At 45.1% G+C, this 17753-nt stretch overlaps 1 protein-coding gene across 4 annotated transcripts in view; it reads right to left on the bottom strand.

The window, feature by feature from the left end:
* Positions 1 to 17753, bottom strand: part of HACE1 (HECT domain and ankyrin repeat containing E3 ubiquitin protein ligase 1) — a 293187-nt gene that overhangs the window by 110664 nt on the left and 164770 nt on the right. For all 4 annotated transcript variants that reach the window (XM_033937256.1, XM_033937255.1, XM_033937257.1 and 1 more), the window contains 3 exons: positions 10319 to 10659; positions 6663 to 6731; positions 5486 to 5573 (listed from right to left, as the gene is read on the bottom strand). In XM_033937256.1, coding sequence (XP_033793147.1) covers positions 5486 to 5573; positions 6663 to 6731; positions 10319 to 10659 — 498 coding nt within the window. The remainder of the gene's footprint in view (positions 1 to 5485; positions 5574 to 6662; positions 6732 to 10318; positions 10660 to 17753) is intronic.

Raw genomic sequence — 17753 nt, 5'->3', positions numbered from 1 at the left:
TGGGGAGGATGGAGGATGAGGAGATTCAATTCAATCTTGAACGTCTTCGTTTAAGATTCTTTGAATCTGGTAACAGAGCGGGGAAATTGCTGGCTCATCGTCTGCGCCTGCAGCAGACGCAGTCTAATATCATGGCAAACCTTGACGGCTGAGGGGGCTATTCAGGCACGATTTCGTGAATTCTATCAGCAGCTTTATACGCCAGAGAGTCAGGGGACGGGGGAAGAGATTGGGAATTATCTTCAGGATTTGGGCTTGGCATCCCTCAAGGCCTGTGAGGCGCAAGGGCTAGATGAGGACATTACGTTGGAGGAGGTACATAATGTGATTCGACAATTGAGACCGGGGAAATCACCGGGCTTAGATGGGTTCACGGGGTTGTTTTATAAGAAGATGTCTACATTGGTGGCTCCATTGTTGGTGCGTTTATATAATGATCTGAGAGAGGGAGCCCAATTGCCCTTTTATATGCGGCTGGCTGGGATCACGATTTTACCAAAGCCTGGGAAGGATGCCACTCAGTGTGGGAGCTACAGGCCTATCTCACTGTTGGGTATTGATACCAAAATTCTGGCTCGAGTGCTGGCTGATCGTTTATCCCCTCACATGCCGACACTTATTCACCCAGATCAGGTGGGATTCATAGGGGGAAGGCAGGCGGCAGATGGAATCCGCAAAGTTCTGAACTTGATCTGGCAGGCCCGACGTAGTGGAGGTCCTTGGGTAGCAGTGGCGGTGGATGCCGAGAAGGCCTTTGACCGCGTGGATTGGCGATTTATGGAGGCAGTTCTTCGCCATGTGGGTCTGGGGGCCAGATATGTGTCTTGGATTCTGTCTTTGTATAACGGACCTCTGGCGTGTGTGAAAATTAATGGGGTATACTCTGCTCCTTTTGAGCTCAGGTGGGGCACGATACAGGGTTGTCCGCTCTCGCCTTTGCTTTTTGCTTTGGTGATTGAGCCTCTTGCGCAAAAGATCCGACTAGCCACTGGGGTGAAGGGCGTACGAGTTCGAGGGGGTGAGCATAAATTGTCCTTATTTGCGGACGATATTTTAGCAATTGTGGAGGGCTCGTCGGAGTCCCTTAGATCCCTTCAGGATCTTATGACAGACTTTGGGGCTTTATCAGGCTTTAAGGCTAATATGACTAAAACGGAGATACTTAATATATCGGTCCCGGCAGTGGATATACCTTGTATTCAGAGGGTGGTGCCCTTTCGGTGGGTTAAGGGCCCTATACGATATCTGGGTATTCAGTTGGGGGTGGATTGGACGTCCCTATTTCAGCTTAACTATATTCCTTTGGTGGCATCCTTAGCTAGGGATATGGATCGGTGGGCCTCATTATATGTGTCTTGGATGGGGCGCATGGAGGTTATTAGGATGTTGGTCCTACCGAAGTTCTTATATTTTTTTTCAGGTTTTGCCTATAGAAGTCCCTAGACAGTATTTTCTCCGATGGCAGCGGAACCTTTTATGATTCGTGTGGGGAGGTAGACGACCCAGGGTGGCTCAATGGGCCATGTTCAAGTTTAAAGCAGAAGGGGGTCTGGGAATCCCCCATTTGGAGCATTACTACCGCGTGGCTCAGCTCCGAGCGGGGGTGGAGTGGCATGCGCCATCTTTGAAGTTGTGGGTGCAGGTAGAGCAGGGAGTTTTGAGTGGCTCGGGGGGGGGGGGGGGGGGCTCGAACCCTTGGGTCGCTTATGTGGGGGGACTTGGGGGCACAGGAGTTGGGGACCATTTCTAACCCGTTTACTAAATGGACGTTGAGGGTGTGGAAGGGAGAGGCTAGCAAACTCCTGGGTCGAAGTAAGGGGTTGCATCATTTACCATTGTGCAATGCCTCTGATTTCGTACCGGGCAGAGATGGGGGGCTATTTGTGCGGTGGGCAAGGAAAGGGTTGCAGTACTTTGGCCAATTCCTAGAGAGGGAGTCCATTTGTGCTTTTCCAGAGATCCAAAAGCTCTATCAGCTTGATTCTAAGGACCTCTTCCCGTATTTACAAGTGAAAAGTTATTTGCAGAAGGCTAAAAGGGCTGATGCTGCAGCTTATAGCTGTTCCGACTTTGAGCAGCTTTTGGGGTCCCCAGTGCGTAGAGGTTGCATTTCGCTGTTGTATAAATAGGTGCATCAGGATAGGGACCGGAAGCCTCCGTATTTACTGGCTTGGGAAGGGGACTTAGGGCAGGTGTTTGAGGCATCTCTGTGGGAAACTATTTCGTCTAGGATACACCATTTAGCTGTGGCCCCTATGTTGGTGGAGAATGCGCTTAAAATGCTGGTGCGCTGGTATCTCACCCCAGTGATCCTGGGTAAGATGTCCGCTACGGGCACGGACTTATGTTGGAGGGGATGTGGGCAGCGGGGAACATTCTTTCATATGTGGTGGAGTTGCCCCTCCATTCAAGACTTCTGGAGTCAGGTGTTTAAGTATGTGGGGGCTCTCCTTCAAGTGCCCCTCACGGAAAGGGCGGAGGTGGCTTTGTTGAGGTTTCCCTCTGGAGGGGTAGATGACACCCAGGATAGATTGGTACGATTGGCCTTTACAGCGGCTAGGCTGACTGTGGCTCAACATTGGCGCAGTACCGCTCCACCTACTTTGGCTCTAGTGCGAGAGAAATTGGGTTGGGTGTGTGAGAAATATCGGCTCTCGGCCTTGTTGACTAGAAAATGGCAGCAATATCACAATATTTGGGGGAGATACCTGGCAATGGAGGGTCTGGATGTGGATAGTTCTGTTGTCAGCTGAGGTACTGGCTCCGGCCCGGATGGGATCTGTGGGGGTTTGTCTTATTGGGGTTCTGTGATCTTTTGTCCCCTTTTCTGATTTTTCTTCTTTTCCTCTCATTGGGGTGCCATTGTGTCTACTGGTGGTGTTCTTGGGTTTCGGGGGGTGTAGGGTGCTGTCACTAGGGGGGTGGGGGGGAGGGGGAGGGGGGTGACATCAGGAGCTTTGTTGTTATGCAGATTGCCTGCTTGTATTGTTGTTGGATCTTCCTGATGTTTTGCTGTGCTGTTTTTTTCTTGTCATAAATAAACAATTGCAAAAAAAAAAAAAAAACCACAAGAAGGGTTGCCCGTTTATTTATTATGTCTTTAGAAGATTCGAGAAACTGTGATACATTCAAAGGTGAAACTAGTTTGTCCATTTCACCTTCTTCTACTATATCCTTAGAAACTCATGGTTTTTTCTGTTACATAGAGCATTGTGGACCCCTGTTCGGTTACAAAAATTGGATAGCTCTAAGTCTAATAAATGTTGGCACTGTCATCTCGAAGCAGGGACTTTAGATCATTTGTTATTCTATTGTCCATATGTTATAGCGTTTTGGAAATCAATTTGGGACCAAATTAATTGTTTATTAGACAACCCAGTGGCATTATCATATGATACTGTGCTGTTTGGTATGGCAAGGAGAGCAAAAAGTCAGATTTCTTCAAATAATAACACATTATTACTTATAATGACTGGAGTTGCCATTCAACAAATTAGCTATAATTGGAAGAACTGGAGTAGACTAAATTATAATTTTTGGTGGAATTCTCTGTCATATATATAAAATAGAAAGATTTATTGCAATACAGAAAGGGTGTTTTAAGAAATTTCAAGATGTGTGGGAGCCATTAACAAAATATTGTACTGATTAGAGGACATTTTTTCCCTTGATTTTACAAGTTCAATTGTGAGGGGGGGAAGGGAGGGTAATTTATTATTACAAATCGTACAAGGTATTTGATTATATGATAAGAAAGGGTGGGAGATAAGAGCATATCATTTGTACCATTGATGATTATTAAGTGATATATATATTGTTCATTTGTTTGAATATATTGTCACACTTATTGTAAGTTTGAAAATGAATAAAGATTTTTTTTAAAAAAGAAGAAGAAACTCTTGGAATGTAATAAAGGTTATCAACTTCAAAAGTATCCACATTCGTATAATATAAATGCTTCTTTAGAAAGATCTTAGCGTGTCAAGCAGCATTACGCAATAAACAATTTAGTATGTACAGTCAAACCTCGGTTTGCGAGTAATGCGGTTTGCGAGTGTTTTGCAATATGAGCAAAACACTCCCGCAAATCGAGCGCCATCCCGATATATGAGCGAATTAAGCCAGCCCGATAACGGAAGCAATCTCCCCTACTCCTGACACTCCCTTTGGCAATTGGCAGGTGCTCTTCTCGCGCGCATGCGCCTGTGTTCCATGCGATCTTTTTCTCTCTCAACTCCCTCCCCTTCCGCCATCGCCAGTCATGCCCCCAGCCATGTGAGGTCACTTTTAAGCAATAAGCGCGGGCCAGTGAGCTGCGGCTATATAGGAGCATGCCCCAGATATCAATGGAGAGGGAAGGTGTCTGTTCCTCTCTGCCCGGGAAATCTACTGCTCTCTGTGCTGCCTGGCTGTGATAAAGGACTGAGTGGGAACCGATGCACCATTTCCGCCGGCTCAGGGCTGTCCTTTCCTGCAAGCCTCACCCCCAGTGCAGGTGGTGGCAGCAGCAGAAGAGAGGGGTTGGGGCTTCACTGACTGTGCTGCTGAGAGGGGAGGGGAGACGAGACATGCCGGTGAGGAACTGGTATAACCTGGTGGAGGACGGAGGAGATGCATCATCCTGAAGCAGGGAGCAGGTATACGGGGACACCGATGGAAGGGAGTGACCCTGCTGAAGGGGCTGTGGCACCTGAGCACCACCTCTGGGCCACCATCCAAACCTTGGTTGTGGAACTAATTGTCTGAGTTTACATTATGGCCTATGGGGAACTTTGCTTTGATATATGAGTGCTTTGGATTCTGAGCATGCTTCTGGAACAAATTATGCTCGTAAACCAAGGTACCACTGTATTTTTATTTCCCTACTTCTTACCTGGCATTTAGAAAATTTATGAAGACTGTTTTATTCGGGCAATATTTTTATTAATTAACTATGTTTATACCATTTACACCTGCATTTTAATTTTTGTTAACCACAAGGGAGCTGCAATATATAAGAAATTTTGTTATGTTATGTTTAATGTTGAGTTTCTACTGAGAAATCCAAATCTAACTCAAGATAGGCTAACATAAGAACCACCAAACTCTGAACAACTTCTGTTCATTCATCTTCTTCACATACACCAAGGACAGACAAATGGGCTGAGAGATGGATTCACAAGTCTTCCAGAGGATTGCCACAGGTTGATCCGTTTGGAAAGCAGCAAAGTACATTGCTAACTTCCATGGGATTTTAGGTTGAAAGGTCAGATTTTGGTTTCCCTTTCAATCCTGCCCTGTGAAAATACCATCACATCTCAGGTATCTATGACCTTCTGATTTGATAAGTCAAGCTGAAGACTGGGCATTTTCAACCAACCTATGATGAACAAGCATCAGATCTAACCAGAGGAGAGTCACTCCACCCTTATCTGACATCATCATCCTATTAAAACCACGCAAGGGCACCATATGAATTTTAGTAGGAGTAGATCAACTCCTCTACCTGGGCTTTAATGATGTGCATGAATCGGGACATCAGCTCTGGACACTCCAGAAGAAAATGGAAGTGATCAAAAATGATCTTAGGGTTTCTGTAGGAGAAAGGAAAAAAAATACACATCATACATATATATTTTTTAAATGTTAACTGTAGAGGGCAAAATCTTTTAAGAGGGGGCCTAACATTTCATCCCCAGTGTTGCCACTGATCCTACCTAGAAGTTCCATAGCATGCTCGGCCAATGCTATCATCCCACTGATTACTTAAGTGAGCCTCCCAGAAGGCAGTACAGTGTTCCCCCGGTCATTTGTGATCGGCAATTCGCGGTCCCAGTCTTTTGGGGTATTTTCCAACCGCGAATGACCAGGCAGGAGAGGGCAGCCGGAGCAGCAGGAGAGAGCAGCTGGAGTGCAGGCAAATGAAGGAAATCACTCGTGGTATGCTCTGACTGCCTCTTCCTGCACTAAAGTCGGGCCTCACCAATCAGGAGCTGCATTGACATTTTTTCAGTGGGCTCAGTGCTTGCTTAAAAAGTAAAGTAACTAGAAGTGCATTTTATAGTTCCAATGCAATCTCTTACAATTATGAGCAGATAGAGCAGTCGCAATCTGTGTGCCGCCAGAGCCACGTCGGGTGGGTGAGCCAGCTGTCACCTCTCTGCACCTCCCAACCGGCATAGTAATTTTAGGGTTAACAAACTGAGGGCCCTGTCTGGAGGGCTTGTGTGCATGCGTGGACGACCATGTGACAACATCACACATGCGCGTGACGTCATCACTTCGATGTCTACGCATACGAGTTTAGTGTGCCGCAGCTAGAGTCACACTTTTATGAGGGAATAGCTCTTATGAAATACGACATCCCTCACACTGATTTACAAATCAGAACGAGATGGGTAGGGGTCCTGTTCGCTAGACTGCGATGCCAGAACTCATAGGTGGCGCCTGCTAAAGAACAAAGGATTTTTACAGGCAATACCAGCTAACGCAGTTTTTCAGGAAGTTCTGGAGACTTTTTCTTCAGTGCCGGGATCTCTGCAAAGACCGTGGCAGGGCATAACAACATTTTACTCACACACAAGTATACAATCAAACTTCCTTGGGTAACTAGTTTAATTCAGACCGGCACACAGGCCAAAGATCGACATATATCACCTAAACAATGAAAAGAGAGGTCTCACCGTGTGACGAAGCACTTGAGAACATCGTCATGTTTGCAGACAAATTCTATAAAGCGGGGCGAAGTCATTCTGTAGAGAGAGAACATGATTATCAACAGTGTAACTACATCTTCTAACACTCCTTCTCCACAGATGGTATTGAAATTTTAAAAGAACATTTTACTACTTACAAAGGGGGTAATTTAGAGAGATGCCATGGGGCCTGTAAGCTCGCAACTACCGTACTTTACAAACCAAGAGATTATTGAACTTACAGGACTCACTGATGCCCATGCCAAAAAGGAACATGAAGCATTGCATTTTAGTCTACTGCAATAACCTCTTCTTTTTAAAGTAAGTTTTACTGTGTTTCTTGGAGATCTTGATATTCGTACACTAAGATGGGAAACTCTCAATACTGAAGACTTAGGGATCTAGGGCTCCTTTTACAAAGCTGCATTAGGGCCTTAACGCAGGGAATAGCATGCACTAAATGCCATGTGCTAGCTGCTACCGCCTCCTCTTGAGCAGGCGGTAGTTTATCGGGTAGCGAGTGCTAATCCGGTGCGTGTGCTAAAAACACTAGCGCAACTTTGTAAAAGGAGCCCTTAGTTATCAACATGGACTACCGTTAAGATGGTTATTTTGTCACCAACTCATGCCATTTTATCAGCGATCCTATTTTATGCAATGAGATCTAGTCATGAATAATTTGGTTTAACACTAAAATGACGCATCTTAACAGGAACCCACCCTGATACCTTCCCCTTACAGAAAAATGAAATGCCTCTAGAAATGGAAATCACTGCTATATGTCATAAAAGTGAGTCAGGTAGAGGACAGCCAAGGCATTATGACATCACTTATAAGGTGGGCATTGGTGGAATGAGGCATTATGACATCACAATATCAAAAGCTCAGGTTACCAGAGAGTGAAACTAAGGGAGGAGGGGGGGATGTTATCAATCTGGGCTACTTATGCTCTGTCCTCAACTGCAGAGGCCTCAAAACACTTTAAAATCTTAACTGTTCGAGGCCTGTGCAGTTAAGGAATGGGGCAGAGACAGCGACAAAACCCGCGGGGAAAGGACTGGGAAATTTGAGTTCCTGCGGAGACAGGGAAAAATCTGTCCCCTTGTCATTCTCTCTTTTTTTTTTTAATGCTTTTATTGAAAATTTCTGCAATAAAATTACAAGCAAAACATAACATCACAGAAGACAGTAAGTCCCACCCCCACCATGTCATTGTGTAGTAAGAACCTAATCTTCTCTTCCAGTGCAGGAGGGACAGATGTCCTGACATTTAGGATGTACCAAAGCTGTCCCTTAAGTCTAAGGTGGGGCATATGAGCCTCCTGCAAGCACCAAGGAATCAAATGTGGTGTCCATCTGTGCCACAACATTCCCTCTGTAAAACCTGATAAAAGTATGGAGATTGGACCACATAGCTGCCCTGGTAGAGCTAGTTTCAGTTAGGGTGCTGGTCTTAGACCAGAGGGCTGCCGCGTGAGCGGACTGCTGGGCATGATGGACCAATGGTCTGACTCAGCAGTGGCAATTCTTATGTTCTACAAATATCATCGGGCAGAATTGCCCAGAACTCTGCTCATGACGAGGCCACACCTCAGGTAGACTGCACTTTCAAAGAGATTGGTGGCTTATCACAGTCAATGTATGCCAAAGAAACAGCCATGCGAAACCACCTAGAAATGGCTGTCTTCAAGGCATGCTTTCCCAGCTTGCTAATGTTGGTTAATAGAAAAAGGTGGTCTTAAAACCAATAGGAGGAAATTTTTTTCCACTCAGAGAATAGTTAAGCTCTAGAATGCGTTGGCAGAGGATGTGGTAAGAGTGGATAGCGTAGCTGGTTTTAGGAAAGGTTTGGACAAGTTGCTGGAGGAAAAAGCCATAGTCTGTTATTGAGAAAGACATGGGGGAAGCCACTGCTTGCCCTGTATTGGTAGCATGGAATATTGCTACACCTTTGGTTTTGGCCAGGTACTAGTGACCTGGATTGGCCATCGTGAGAACAGGCTACTGGGCTTGATGGACCATTGGTCTGACCCAGTAAGGCTATTCTTATGTTCTTACCTCAAGATAATGGAGAACTCCTCTTCTCATGTCCAGAAACATCAACACGTTGTCCTCTTTCCTGATGCCTGTGGCATGGAATGGCAGAAGCTGGACTTCCTGATTAACATGAAAAGCTGAGACTACTTTTCATTGCCCCTTGTTGACTTGATTTGCAAGCCCCCCCCCCCACGTGAACCGGCATCACCCGCGAATGCCCCCCAACCAAAACTCAAACTGTTACCCCGATCTGGCACTGGCACGCAGCACCAACCCACAGGATGTGCCGTGCTGGTGCTTGCAGATCCTGCCTCTTGCCACTGGGCAAGGCCTTGAGCATGCTTAAGGCCTTCTAGTTCCTGCTGTTTCCGAGATTCTCGGGGAGAGTGGAAGCCAGTAGGCCTTGAGCATGTGCAGATGCTCAAGGCCCAGCCTAGTGGCAAGAAGCAGGATCTGCAAGCACCAGCACGGCACATCCTGTGGGTTGGTGCTGTGTGCCGGTGCCAGATTAGGGTAAGAGTTTGGGTGATACCGGGGGGGGGGGGGGACCTTCGCGGGCATGGGCCGATGCCGGTTCGCGGGGGTGGGGTGGAAGCATGCCAGTGGCCTCAGGGGTGGGGAGGGGTCTTTTGGGGATGTGGTGGGATGGAAGTGAGCAGCGCCGGTGGCTGGACGGGGGGGAACGAATCAAGCGAGTTTCCCTTACCTCCTATGGGGAAACTCGCTTTGATATACGAGCACTTTGGTTTATGAGCACGCTTCTGGAACAGAATATGCTTGCAAACCAAGGTTTCACAGTAAATCATTAATTTATAGTGTGTGTGATTGGGCAGACTGGATGGACCATTTAGGTCCTTATCTGCCGTCATTTACTACGTTACAAGTCCAATCATCAAGACCTATTGGCAAGTGGTGGGTCAACTTGAGGTACATATTATCCGCAAACATTGCCCCTTGCTGATGGCATGTTGCCTGCTAAATGCCCCACTTCTGGAATATACTATACAATTGAAGAAGAAAACTTAGCTGTGCATATTTATACAGCAGCATGTACAGCATTGGTTGGGAGGTCGGGGCAACAGTCACTGATTTGCAACACATTGGACTTTTTACAAGCCATGTCTAAATTGACTGCTATTAGGCATAATGCACTGAAATCTTATCATAAAGGAGGGAACATTTACACTGCTTGCAGAGGTGAATAATTTGAGGTATTCCATTTATTTTTTGCTATAAATCCAATTCATAGTTTGCTCTTTCTGTGAAGATGAGTGAATTGCTCTCAGGCAGACAAATGGAGAGGGGAGGGTGGGGTTGGGGTAATACTGGTTGTTAAGGTTGAGATGACAGAATTATGATTATGATATAATCAGTGAGTGAACAAACTTGGATCTATATCTGTTGTATAATTTTTATTGCACGGCACTCCAATGTTCCAATTAAAATAGTTCAATAAAAAAAAACAAAAAAAACGGCTACGTTAACCACTCTTACCACATCCTCTGGCAATGCGTTCCAGAGCTTAACTATTCTTTGAGTGACAAAATATTTCCTCCTATTGGTTTTAAAAGTATTTCCCTATAGTAGTTTCCTTTAGACCACCTTACCCCGGAGGCATCTGACAGGAGCAGCACATGTAGAAGGCCTGGATGACTGCGCTTAGACGGTTGGCCGTCATCGAGATCACGTCCTCTCCATCCACACCTGCTTCCTGTTTCTCCATAAGCTCATGGCTTAGAGATTCTGCAGTGCTCGCCACCAGCTCTCCACTTGTCTCAGTTCCTATGATGTCTGATGGACAAGAGGGAGCAGGGTCCTGCTGACCTGTCCCCTTCTGTATGAGTAAGAGCGAAGCAATGCTGCCACTGGAATCACTTCTGTTCTTCATCAATTCGGTGGCAATTAGAGCCAGCCATTCATCTAGGGAGTGCCAGAGCAGTTCCAAAGGCTGTAACACACAAGAGAAGAGGACAACTGAGACTTGCTGGAGACAACGAACTGAAGTAACAGACAAAGCAGGAGCAAGATGATGTTCTCACATATATAAATACAGAAGGCAAGAAGCTGGAATCTAGTTCGTTTAAACCAACTATGCTTAAAGCAGCAGTCTGCCTTTTTATTTCTAAATTATAGCCCTAATTTGCAAACATGCTCAAGGAAAACTTATGTTCTTACCTGATGATTTTCTTTCCTTTAGTCATACCAGACCAGTCCAGAATGAATGGATTCTACCAGCAGGTGACAGAGAAAAAGTAATTCCAAGTAATTTGTCCCCTAAAGGGGAATGTCTAATGTTTTGACTAGCTAAGCAATGGGTCTCACAACCCTCATATCTTTCCATAAAGGAAACTTGACATTAGCTTAAGGAAATATCAAGGCATATATATCACTTACATACAGCTGCCCACTGAGTCAGTAGACATTGGGTATGAGATGAATGAAATAATAAGACATATATACTCGAATAAAAGCTGAGATTTGGGGGCCCAAAAATGGAGGTCTTGGCTTATATTCGGCTATCGCTTACTCGCTGCTCTCCTGCCCCCCCCCCCCCCCGTCTTCCGCCTCCACAGGGCCTGCCCCAAGACCCAGTGATGGGTTGGGACATGAGGGATCCCCCCGTCTCCTGTCCGAATAAAAAAAAAAACCATTTCCCCTGCGTGCTCCCCCCCCCCCCCCCCCCCGATTCCTTGGCAGCCTCACAGTGGACGGGACAGGAACAATCCCTTCCACCTCCTGTGCCTGCCAAAATTAACAACCACACTTCCCTCCCACCTCCCCCACGTACCTTTCAGGTCCCTAGTAGCCAGCCAGTGCTTGGAGCAGAAACGATCTTCCTGCCCTCCTGCTCCGTTCGAGGCCGCTGGCTGATTGGCTGCTGCGAGTTCTCGATTCGCGAAAACTCGCAGTTCTTCTTGGAACCTATTTTGCACTAATCTTGAACATGCCCAAGTTCTTCTTGGAACCCATTTTGCACTAATTTTGGACATGTCCAACTTTTCATGAATTATTTTTCAAACTTTACCTTCCGAGATTCCCATTTCTTTAGATATTTGAGAAACCTTAATTCGTCTGATTGACAAAATGGAATCTTCGATTTTCTTGCACATTTCTGTGGAAATTGTTTCTACTGGCCGTCCGGTGTGAGGGTCATCTTCAATGGACTTTCTACCCCACTTAAACTGCTTGCTCCAAAATTTTACTTTATAGGATGATGGGGCAGACTCTCCATAAAATGCAGTCATGCATTCATGGATCTCCTTTGGCTTTTTCCCTTCTTTTGTGAGAAATTTTTATCACTGAATTATTTTATTTATTTAAAACATTTTTAATCCACCTTTATCCACGGTAGCTCGATTTGCACGATATAAAGATTCCATACATCAGCAAAAATCATAAGATTATACCAAATCTAGCAGTTTCTTACTTGATTCATATGCGGACTCTCCTGACATCCTGTCTCTTGGAACATTAGACCCGCGCAGAGCTGCAACTCTGCATGAGTAACATTGAGACAAGTCACAATATGCACAGACTTGTTTCAACATGCTTGCTACTTTCTTTCATACTCAGGTTGATCAATTATTGAACACCTGTCGTAAGTGTGCAGCAATTAGGAGAACTTGAAAACAAATAGTAAGAGCTTGGCAGGACTAAAGAAAAGTTTCCAGGTTTCTAAGTTTATTCAATATTTGCTATCCCACAGATCAAAAATATGTCTGAGCGGCTTACATTTCTACTAAGAACATAAGAACATAAGAAGCGCCATCTCCGGATCAGACCTTCGGTCCATCAAGTCCGGCGATCCGCACACGCGGAGGCCCTGCCAGGTATACACCTGGTTTATTTTATAGCCAACCATACTTTATATGCCTCTCTCAAGGAGATATGCATCTAGTTTGCTTTTGAAGCCTAGGACTGTCGATTCTGCAATAATCTCCCCTGGGAGAGTATTCCAGATGCCAACCACTCTCTGTGTGAAGCAGAACTTTCTGACATTAGTCCTGAACTTGTCCCCCCTTAGCTTCATTTCATGTCCTCTTGTCCGTGTCAAATTGGACAATGTAAATAATCTTCTCTGCTCTATTTTGTCGATTCCTTTCAGTATTTTGAAGGTTTCGATCATATCCCCACGCAGTCTCCTTTTCTCAAGGGAGAACAATCCCAGTGTTTTAAGTCGATCCTCATATACCAGTTTCTCCATACCCTTCACTAGTTTGGTTGCTCGTCTCTGCACCCTCTCCAGCAGTTTTATATCCTTCTTTAGGTAGGGAGACCAATGTTGGACACAGTATTCCAAGTGGGGTCTGACCATTGCCCTATAAAGCGGCATTATAACTTTCTCCGATCTACTCGAGATTCCTTTCTTTATCATGCCCAACATTCTATTTGCCTTCTTTGCCGCTGCCGCGCATTGTGCTGACGGCTTCAGGGTCCTATCTATCAGTACACCCAGATCCCTTTCTTGTACACTTTTTCCCAGACTTGCACCTGACATTCTGTACTCGTATTCCTTATTCTTACTGCCTAAATGCATTACCTTGCATTTCTCCACGTTGAACTTCATCTGCCATTTCTCCGCCCATTTTTCTAACCGACACAAATCGCTCTGGAGTTCCTCACTATCCTCCTGCGATCTGATTGCCCGGCAGAGTTTTGTGTCATCTGCAAACTTGATGATCTCACTGGATGTTCCGTTTTCCAAGTCATTGATATAAATATTAAAAAGGATCGGTCCAAGTACTGAGCCCTGGGGTACACCACTAGTCACTATCTCCCAGTCGGAGAACTTCCCATTTATGCCCACTCTCTGCTTCCTGTTATCCAGCCATTTGCCTATCCATCTTTGTATATCTCCCTCTATGCCATGGCTTTGTAGTTTCCTGAGAAGTCTTTCGTGTGGAACTTTGTCGAACGCTTTCTGGAAGTCCAAGTATATTATGTCCACCGGCTTTCCACTATCAATTTGCTCGTTCACGGTCTCAAAGAATTGGAGTAAATTCGTCAAACACGATTTCCCTTTCCTGAATCCATGTTGACTGGGTTTCATCAAGTCGTGTGTGTCCAAGTGCTGAACTATGCTATCCTTGATCAGTGATTCAATCATCTTGCCTGGGACAGACGTAAGACTCACAGGTCTATAATTGCCCGGTTCTCCTCTCGATCCTTTTTTGAAAATTGGCGTGACGTTCGCTTTCTTCCAGTCGTCTGGTATCTGACCAGTTCTGATTGACAGGTTTGCAAGTTTTTGCAATAACTCTCCGATTTCAACCTTCAATTCCTTCAAGACTCTCGGGTGAATTTCATCCGGTCCAGGGGATTTGTCACTTTTAAGTTTGTCGATCTGGTAGTATATCTGATCTAAGTTCACTTCAACTGTGGTGAGGCTGTCCTCTATTTCTCCTGTAAACAGTTTCTCCGCTTCAGGTATTGTTGAGGTGTCCTCCTTCGTAAAGACGGACGCAAAGAAGGAATTTAGTTTGTCTGCGATTTGTTTATCTTCCTTGATGTACCCTTTTCTTCCCTGGTCATCCAGGGGTCCCACTGCCTCTCTTGCAGGTTTTTTCCCTTTCACGTATCTAAAGAAGGGCTTGAAGTTTTTGGCCTCCTGGGCTATTTTTTCCTCATAATCCTGTTTGGCATCCCTCACCGCCTTGTGACATTTCTTCTGATCATCTTTATGTTTGTTCCAGGCTTCGGTTGTCTTTATGCATTTCCATTTTTTGAAAGAGTCCTTCTTTTCTTTTATGGCTTCCTTCACATGTATGGTAAGCCATGCCGGTTTTCCTTTGCCTTTAGTTCTCCGATCTTTAGAAATCCTCGGAATGTAGAGATCTTGCGCTTCTGCAATAGTATTTTTCAATAGGCACCATGCCTGATCTACTGTTTCAAGTTTGTCCACCATCTTCTCGAGTCGTTTTGTTACCATGGCTCTCATGCAATCGTATTTACCCTTTTTAAAGTTTAAGGTGGTGGTTAAGGTTTTGGCATGTTTCCCTTTCCCGATGTCCAGTTTAAAGTTGATTACATTGTGATCACTCGTTCCCAGTGGAGCCATGACTTCTACTTCTGTTATCGGTCCCGTGAGACCATTTAGGACCAAGTCCAAGGTGGCGTCGCCTCTTGTCGGCTCTTTTACCATTTGCTCCAGGAAGCAATCCCCTAGCACCTCCAGGAACTTTGCCTCCTTGCCGCAGTTGGAGGCTCCTAGTTTCCAGTCTATTCCTGGGAGATTGAAGTCTCCCAATATAACTACATTGCCTGTCTTGCATACTTGTTTGATTTCCTCCATCATTTCTGAGTCAGTGTCTTCCGCCTGTCCTGGGGGACGATAGTAAAGGCCAATTTTTGTATCTGCGCCATTTTGACCAGGTATTTTGATCCAGAGGGACTCCAGCTTCTCTTTCCTGTCTGTTGTAATCATTCCAACAGAATCTATTCCTTCCTTAACATATAGGGCAATACCTCCACCTTTCTGCCCTTCTCGATCCCTTCTATATAGTTTGTATCCCTGTAGTACTGTGTCCCATTTGTTTTCTTCATTCCACCATGTTTCTGTTATGCCAATGATATCCATGTTCTCATGTCTTGCTATCGTCTCTAGTTCTCCCATTTTCTTTCCTAGACTTCTAGCATTTGTATACATGCATCTAAGTTCCCTTCGTGTTACCTTTTTGGACCTTCTACTCTTGGCTGTCCTTACAGTTTCATTTACGGTATCCTTTACTGCTCCTGTGTTATCTCCCATGTTTGCTGTGTGGTCATCCCCTCCTGTGTCTGAGTTGTCCCTTCCTGCTTGTTCTCCTTTGTTGGCTGTGAGGTCGACCTCTCTTGTGTATGAGTAGTAGTCCTTTGTTCCTACGTCGGGGCATCCTGTTGTCCGTACCATCGACCGGTGGTCGACTGTCGGCTTTCCCCTGTCCTTCAGTTTAAAGCCTTCTCTATTGCTTTCTTCATGTTGCCTGCCAAAACTCTTGCTCCTTCCTTGTTGAGGTGTAGTCCATCCCTTCTGTAGTACGAGGAAAAAGAAGGGAGGGTGATTGTAGAACAGGTACGAAAAGGTAACGCAGGGAGAAAATGAACTACAAGTAGAATAGAGGTGAGTAACAAGGAGGGATAAAAGGCTCTGACTCAGGAATGAAGAAAAACATCATTCAAGAGAAATGCTGAACGGAATTCTGGAGATGTAGATTGGAGGGTAAAGCATAAGAATTACCGCTGCTGGGTCAGACCAGTGGTCTATCGTGCCCAGCAGTCCACTCCCGCAGCGGCACTTAGGTCAAAGACCAGTGCTCTAAATGAGTCCAGCCTCACCTGCGTACGTTCCGGTTCAGCAGGAACTTGTCTAACTTTGTCTTGAATCCCTGGAGGGTGTTTTCCCCTATAACAGCCTCTGGAAGAGCGTTCCAGTTTTCTACCAACAACTGAGAAAGCTGAAGAACAAGTGTAATCACATGTAATTTGCCTAGATGTGGGACAAACCAACAGGTGGTACTGAGCAGAGTGCAGGGAACGGGGAGCTTGGTAAGGTGTCAGATGTCTTGCAAGGGAAGAAAATAATCAGGTAAGAACATAATTTTTTCTTCCTTTTCATCCATACCAGACAAGTTCAGAGTGATTGGATTGTAGCAAAGCAGTGTCCCTATTTTGGCAGGACTAAACTTCTTTTTTGAATGGACACCTGGGTTTAACCTCCTTTCCAGAACGAAGCAGCCAAAACTAACATGTGACAAGCAAGGCCAGAGCTGAGAGTCCAACAGACTGAACTTGATGGCTAAGAATACTGCAATAACAAAGATGGTGTGTAAAGCAGCCTATCACTGACCTACTGAATAGATGATCTGCAAAGTCACTAGCAAATGACTATAATAATGAGAGATCCAAAAGAGCAGTTATGACTAGCCAAATCAAGTTTGAGGTGCCAGTTACTTATATAACATATAAGAACAAACAGAAATAAGGAGCCATAGAAGTTGGAGCTGAAATGAGAGAAACAGGCTGCTGCTATAAGCTTGAAAAGTATGAGCCATTGCTGGAGTCATCTAGGTACATAAGAATAGTCTTACTGGGTCAGACTAATGGTCAATCAGGCCCATTAGTCCATTCTCACGGTGGCCAATCCAAGTCCCTAGCAAAACCCAAGGAGTAGCAACATTCCATGCTACCGATCCAGGTCAAGCAGAGGCTCAGAGAGTGGTAGAGAACTGGAACGATCTTCCGGAGTTTGTTATAAGGGAAAACACTCTCCAGGGATTCAAGACAAGGTTGGACAAGTTCCTGCTGTATCAGAACAAACGCAAGTAGGGCTGGTGTCAGTTAGGGCACTGATCTTTGACCTGGGGGCTGCCGCGTGAGCTGACTGCTGGGCGTGATGGACCACTGGTCTGACCCAGCAGCGGCTTTTCTTATGTTCAATAAGACTATGGATTTTTCCTCCAGGAAATTGTCCACACCTTTCTTAAAACCAGCTACGCTATCCGCTCCCTTTAACTTCGAGTGTCCCCTAGCCTTTGTCATTTTTGACAAAGTGAAAAATTGATCCACTTGTACCCATTCCACTCCACGCTTAGGCTTTAAGCGGAATAAAATTTTTTTTAAATAAATAAATAAAATCCCATTCCTACTGAACCCATTCTTATTGTAAACCACAGCCTTTCCACTCAGCATGTGTTGAAATTACTCTTCCAGTCCACTGGTTGAAAGTGAACTCTGGTTACTAGTACAGACTGCATTCTTTCCAAGCAACTGAACTGTCAGTCATTTTTTTTCTCCTTGTTTTGAGCTACTACTTTAAAGAAGATTTAAGAATTGTGGGTCTATTCTGGTGGTTATATGCTTACAGTACTGAGTTTAACCTGTTTGATAACCCCCAGGAAAAGATCAGAACAGAGAAAAGCCTTGCTTGAAATATTACACAGTTGTGAAAGAATAAATGATGTGTCACCATACAAAACTCTGCCGTAATCTTGAAAAAATGACTTCTTATTCAGCTGCTTAACATATGGCTTGGGACCTTGCCAGCTACTTGTGACCTGGATTGGC

Source organism: Geotrypetes seraphini, chromosome 3, assembly GCF_902459505.1.
Source record: "Geotrypetes seraphini chromosome 3, aGeoSer1.1, whole genome shotgun sequence".
Lineage (NCBI taxonomy): Eukaryota > Metazoa > Chordata > Amphibia > Gymnophiona > Dermophiidae > Geotrypetes > Geotrypetes seraphini.
This window is presented reverse-complemented; position numbering and strand designations above follow the sequence as displayed.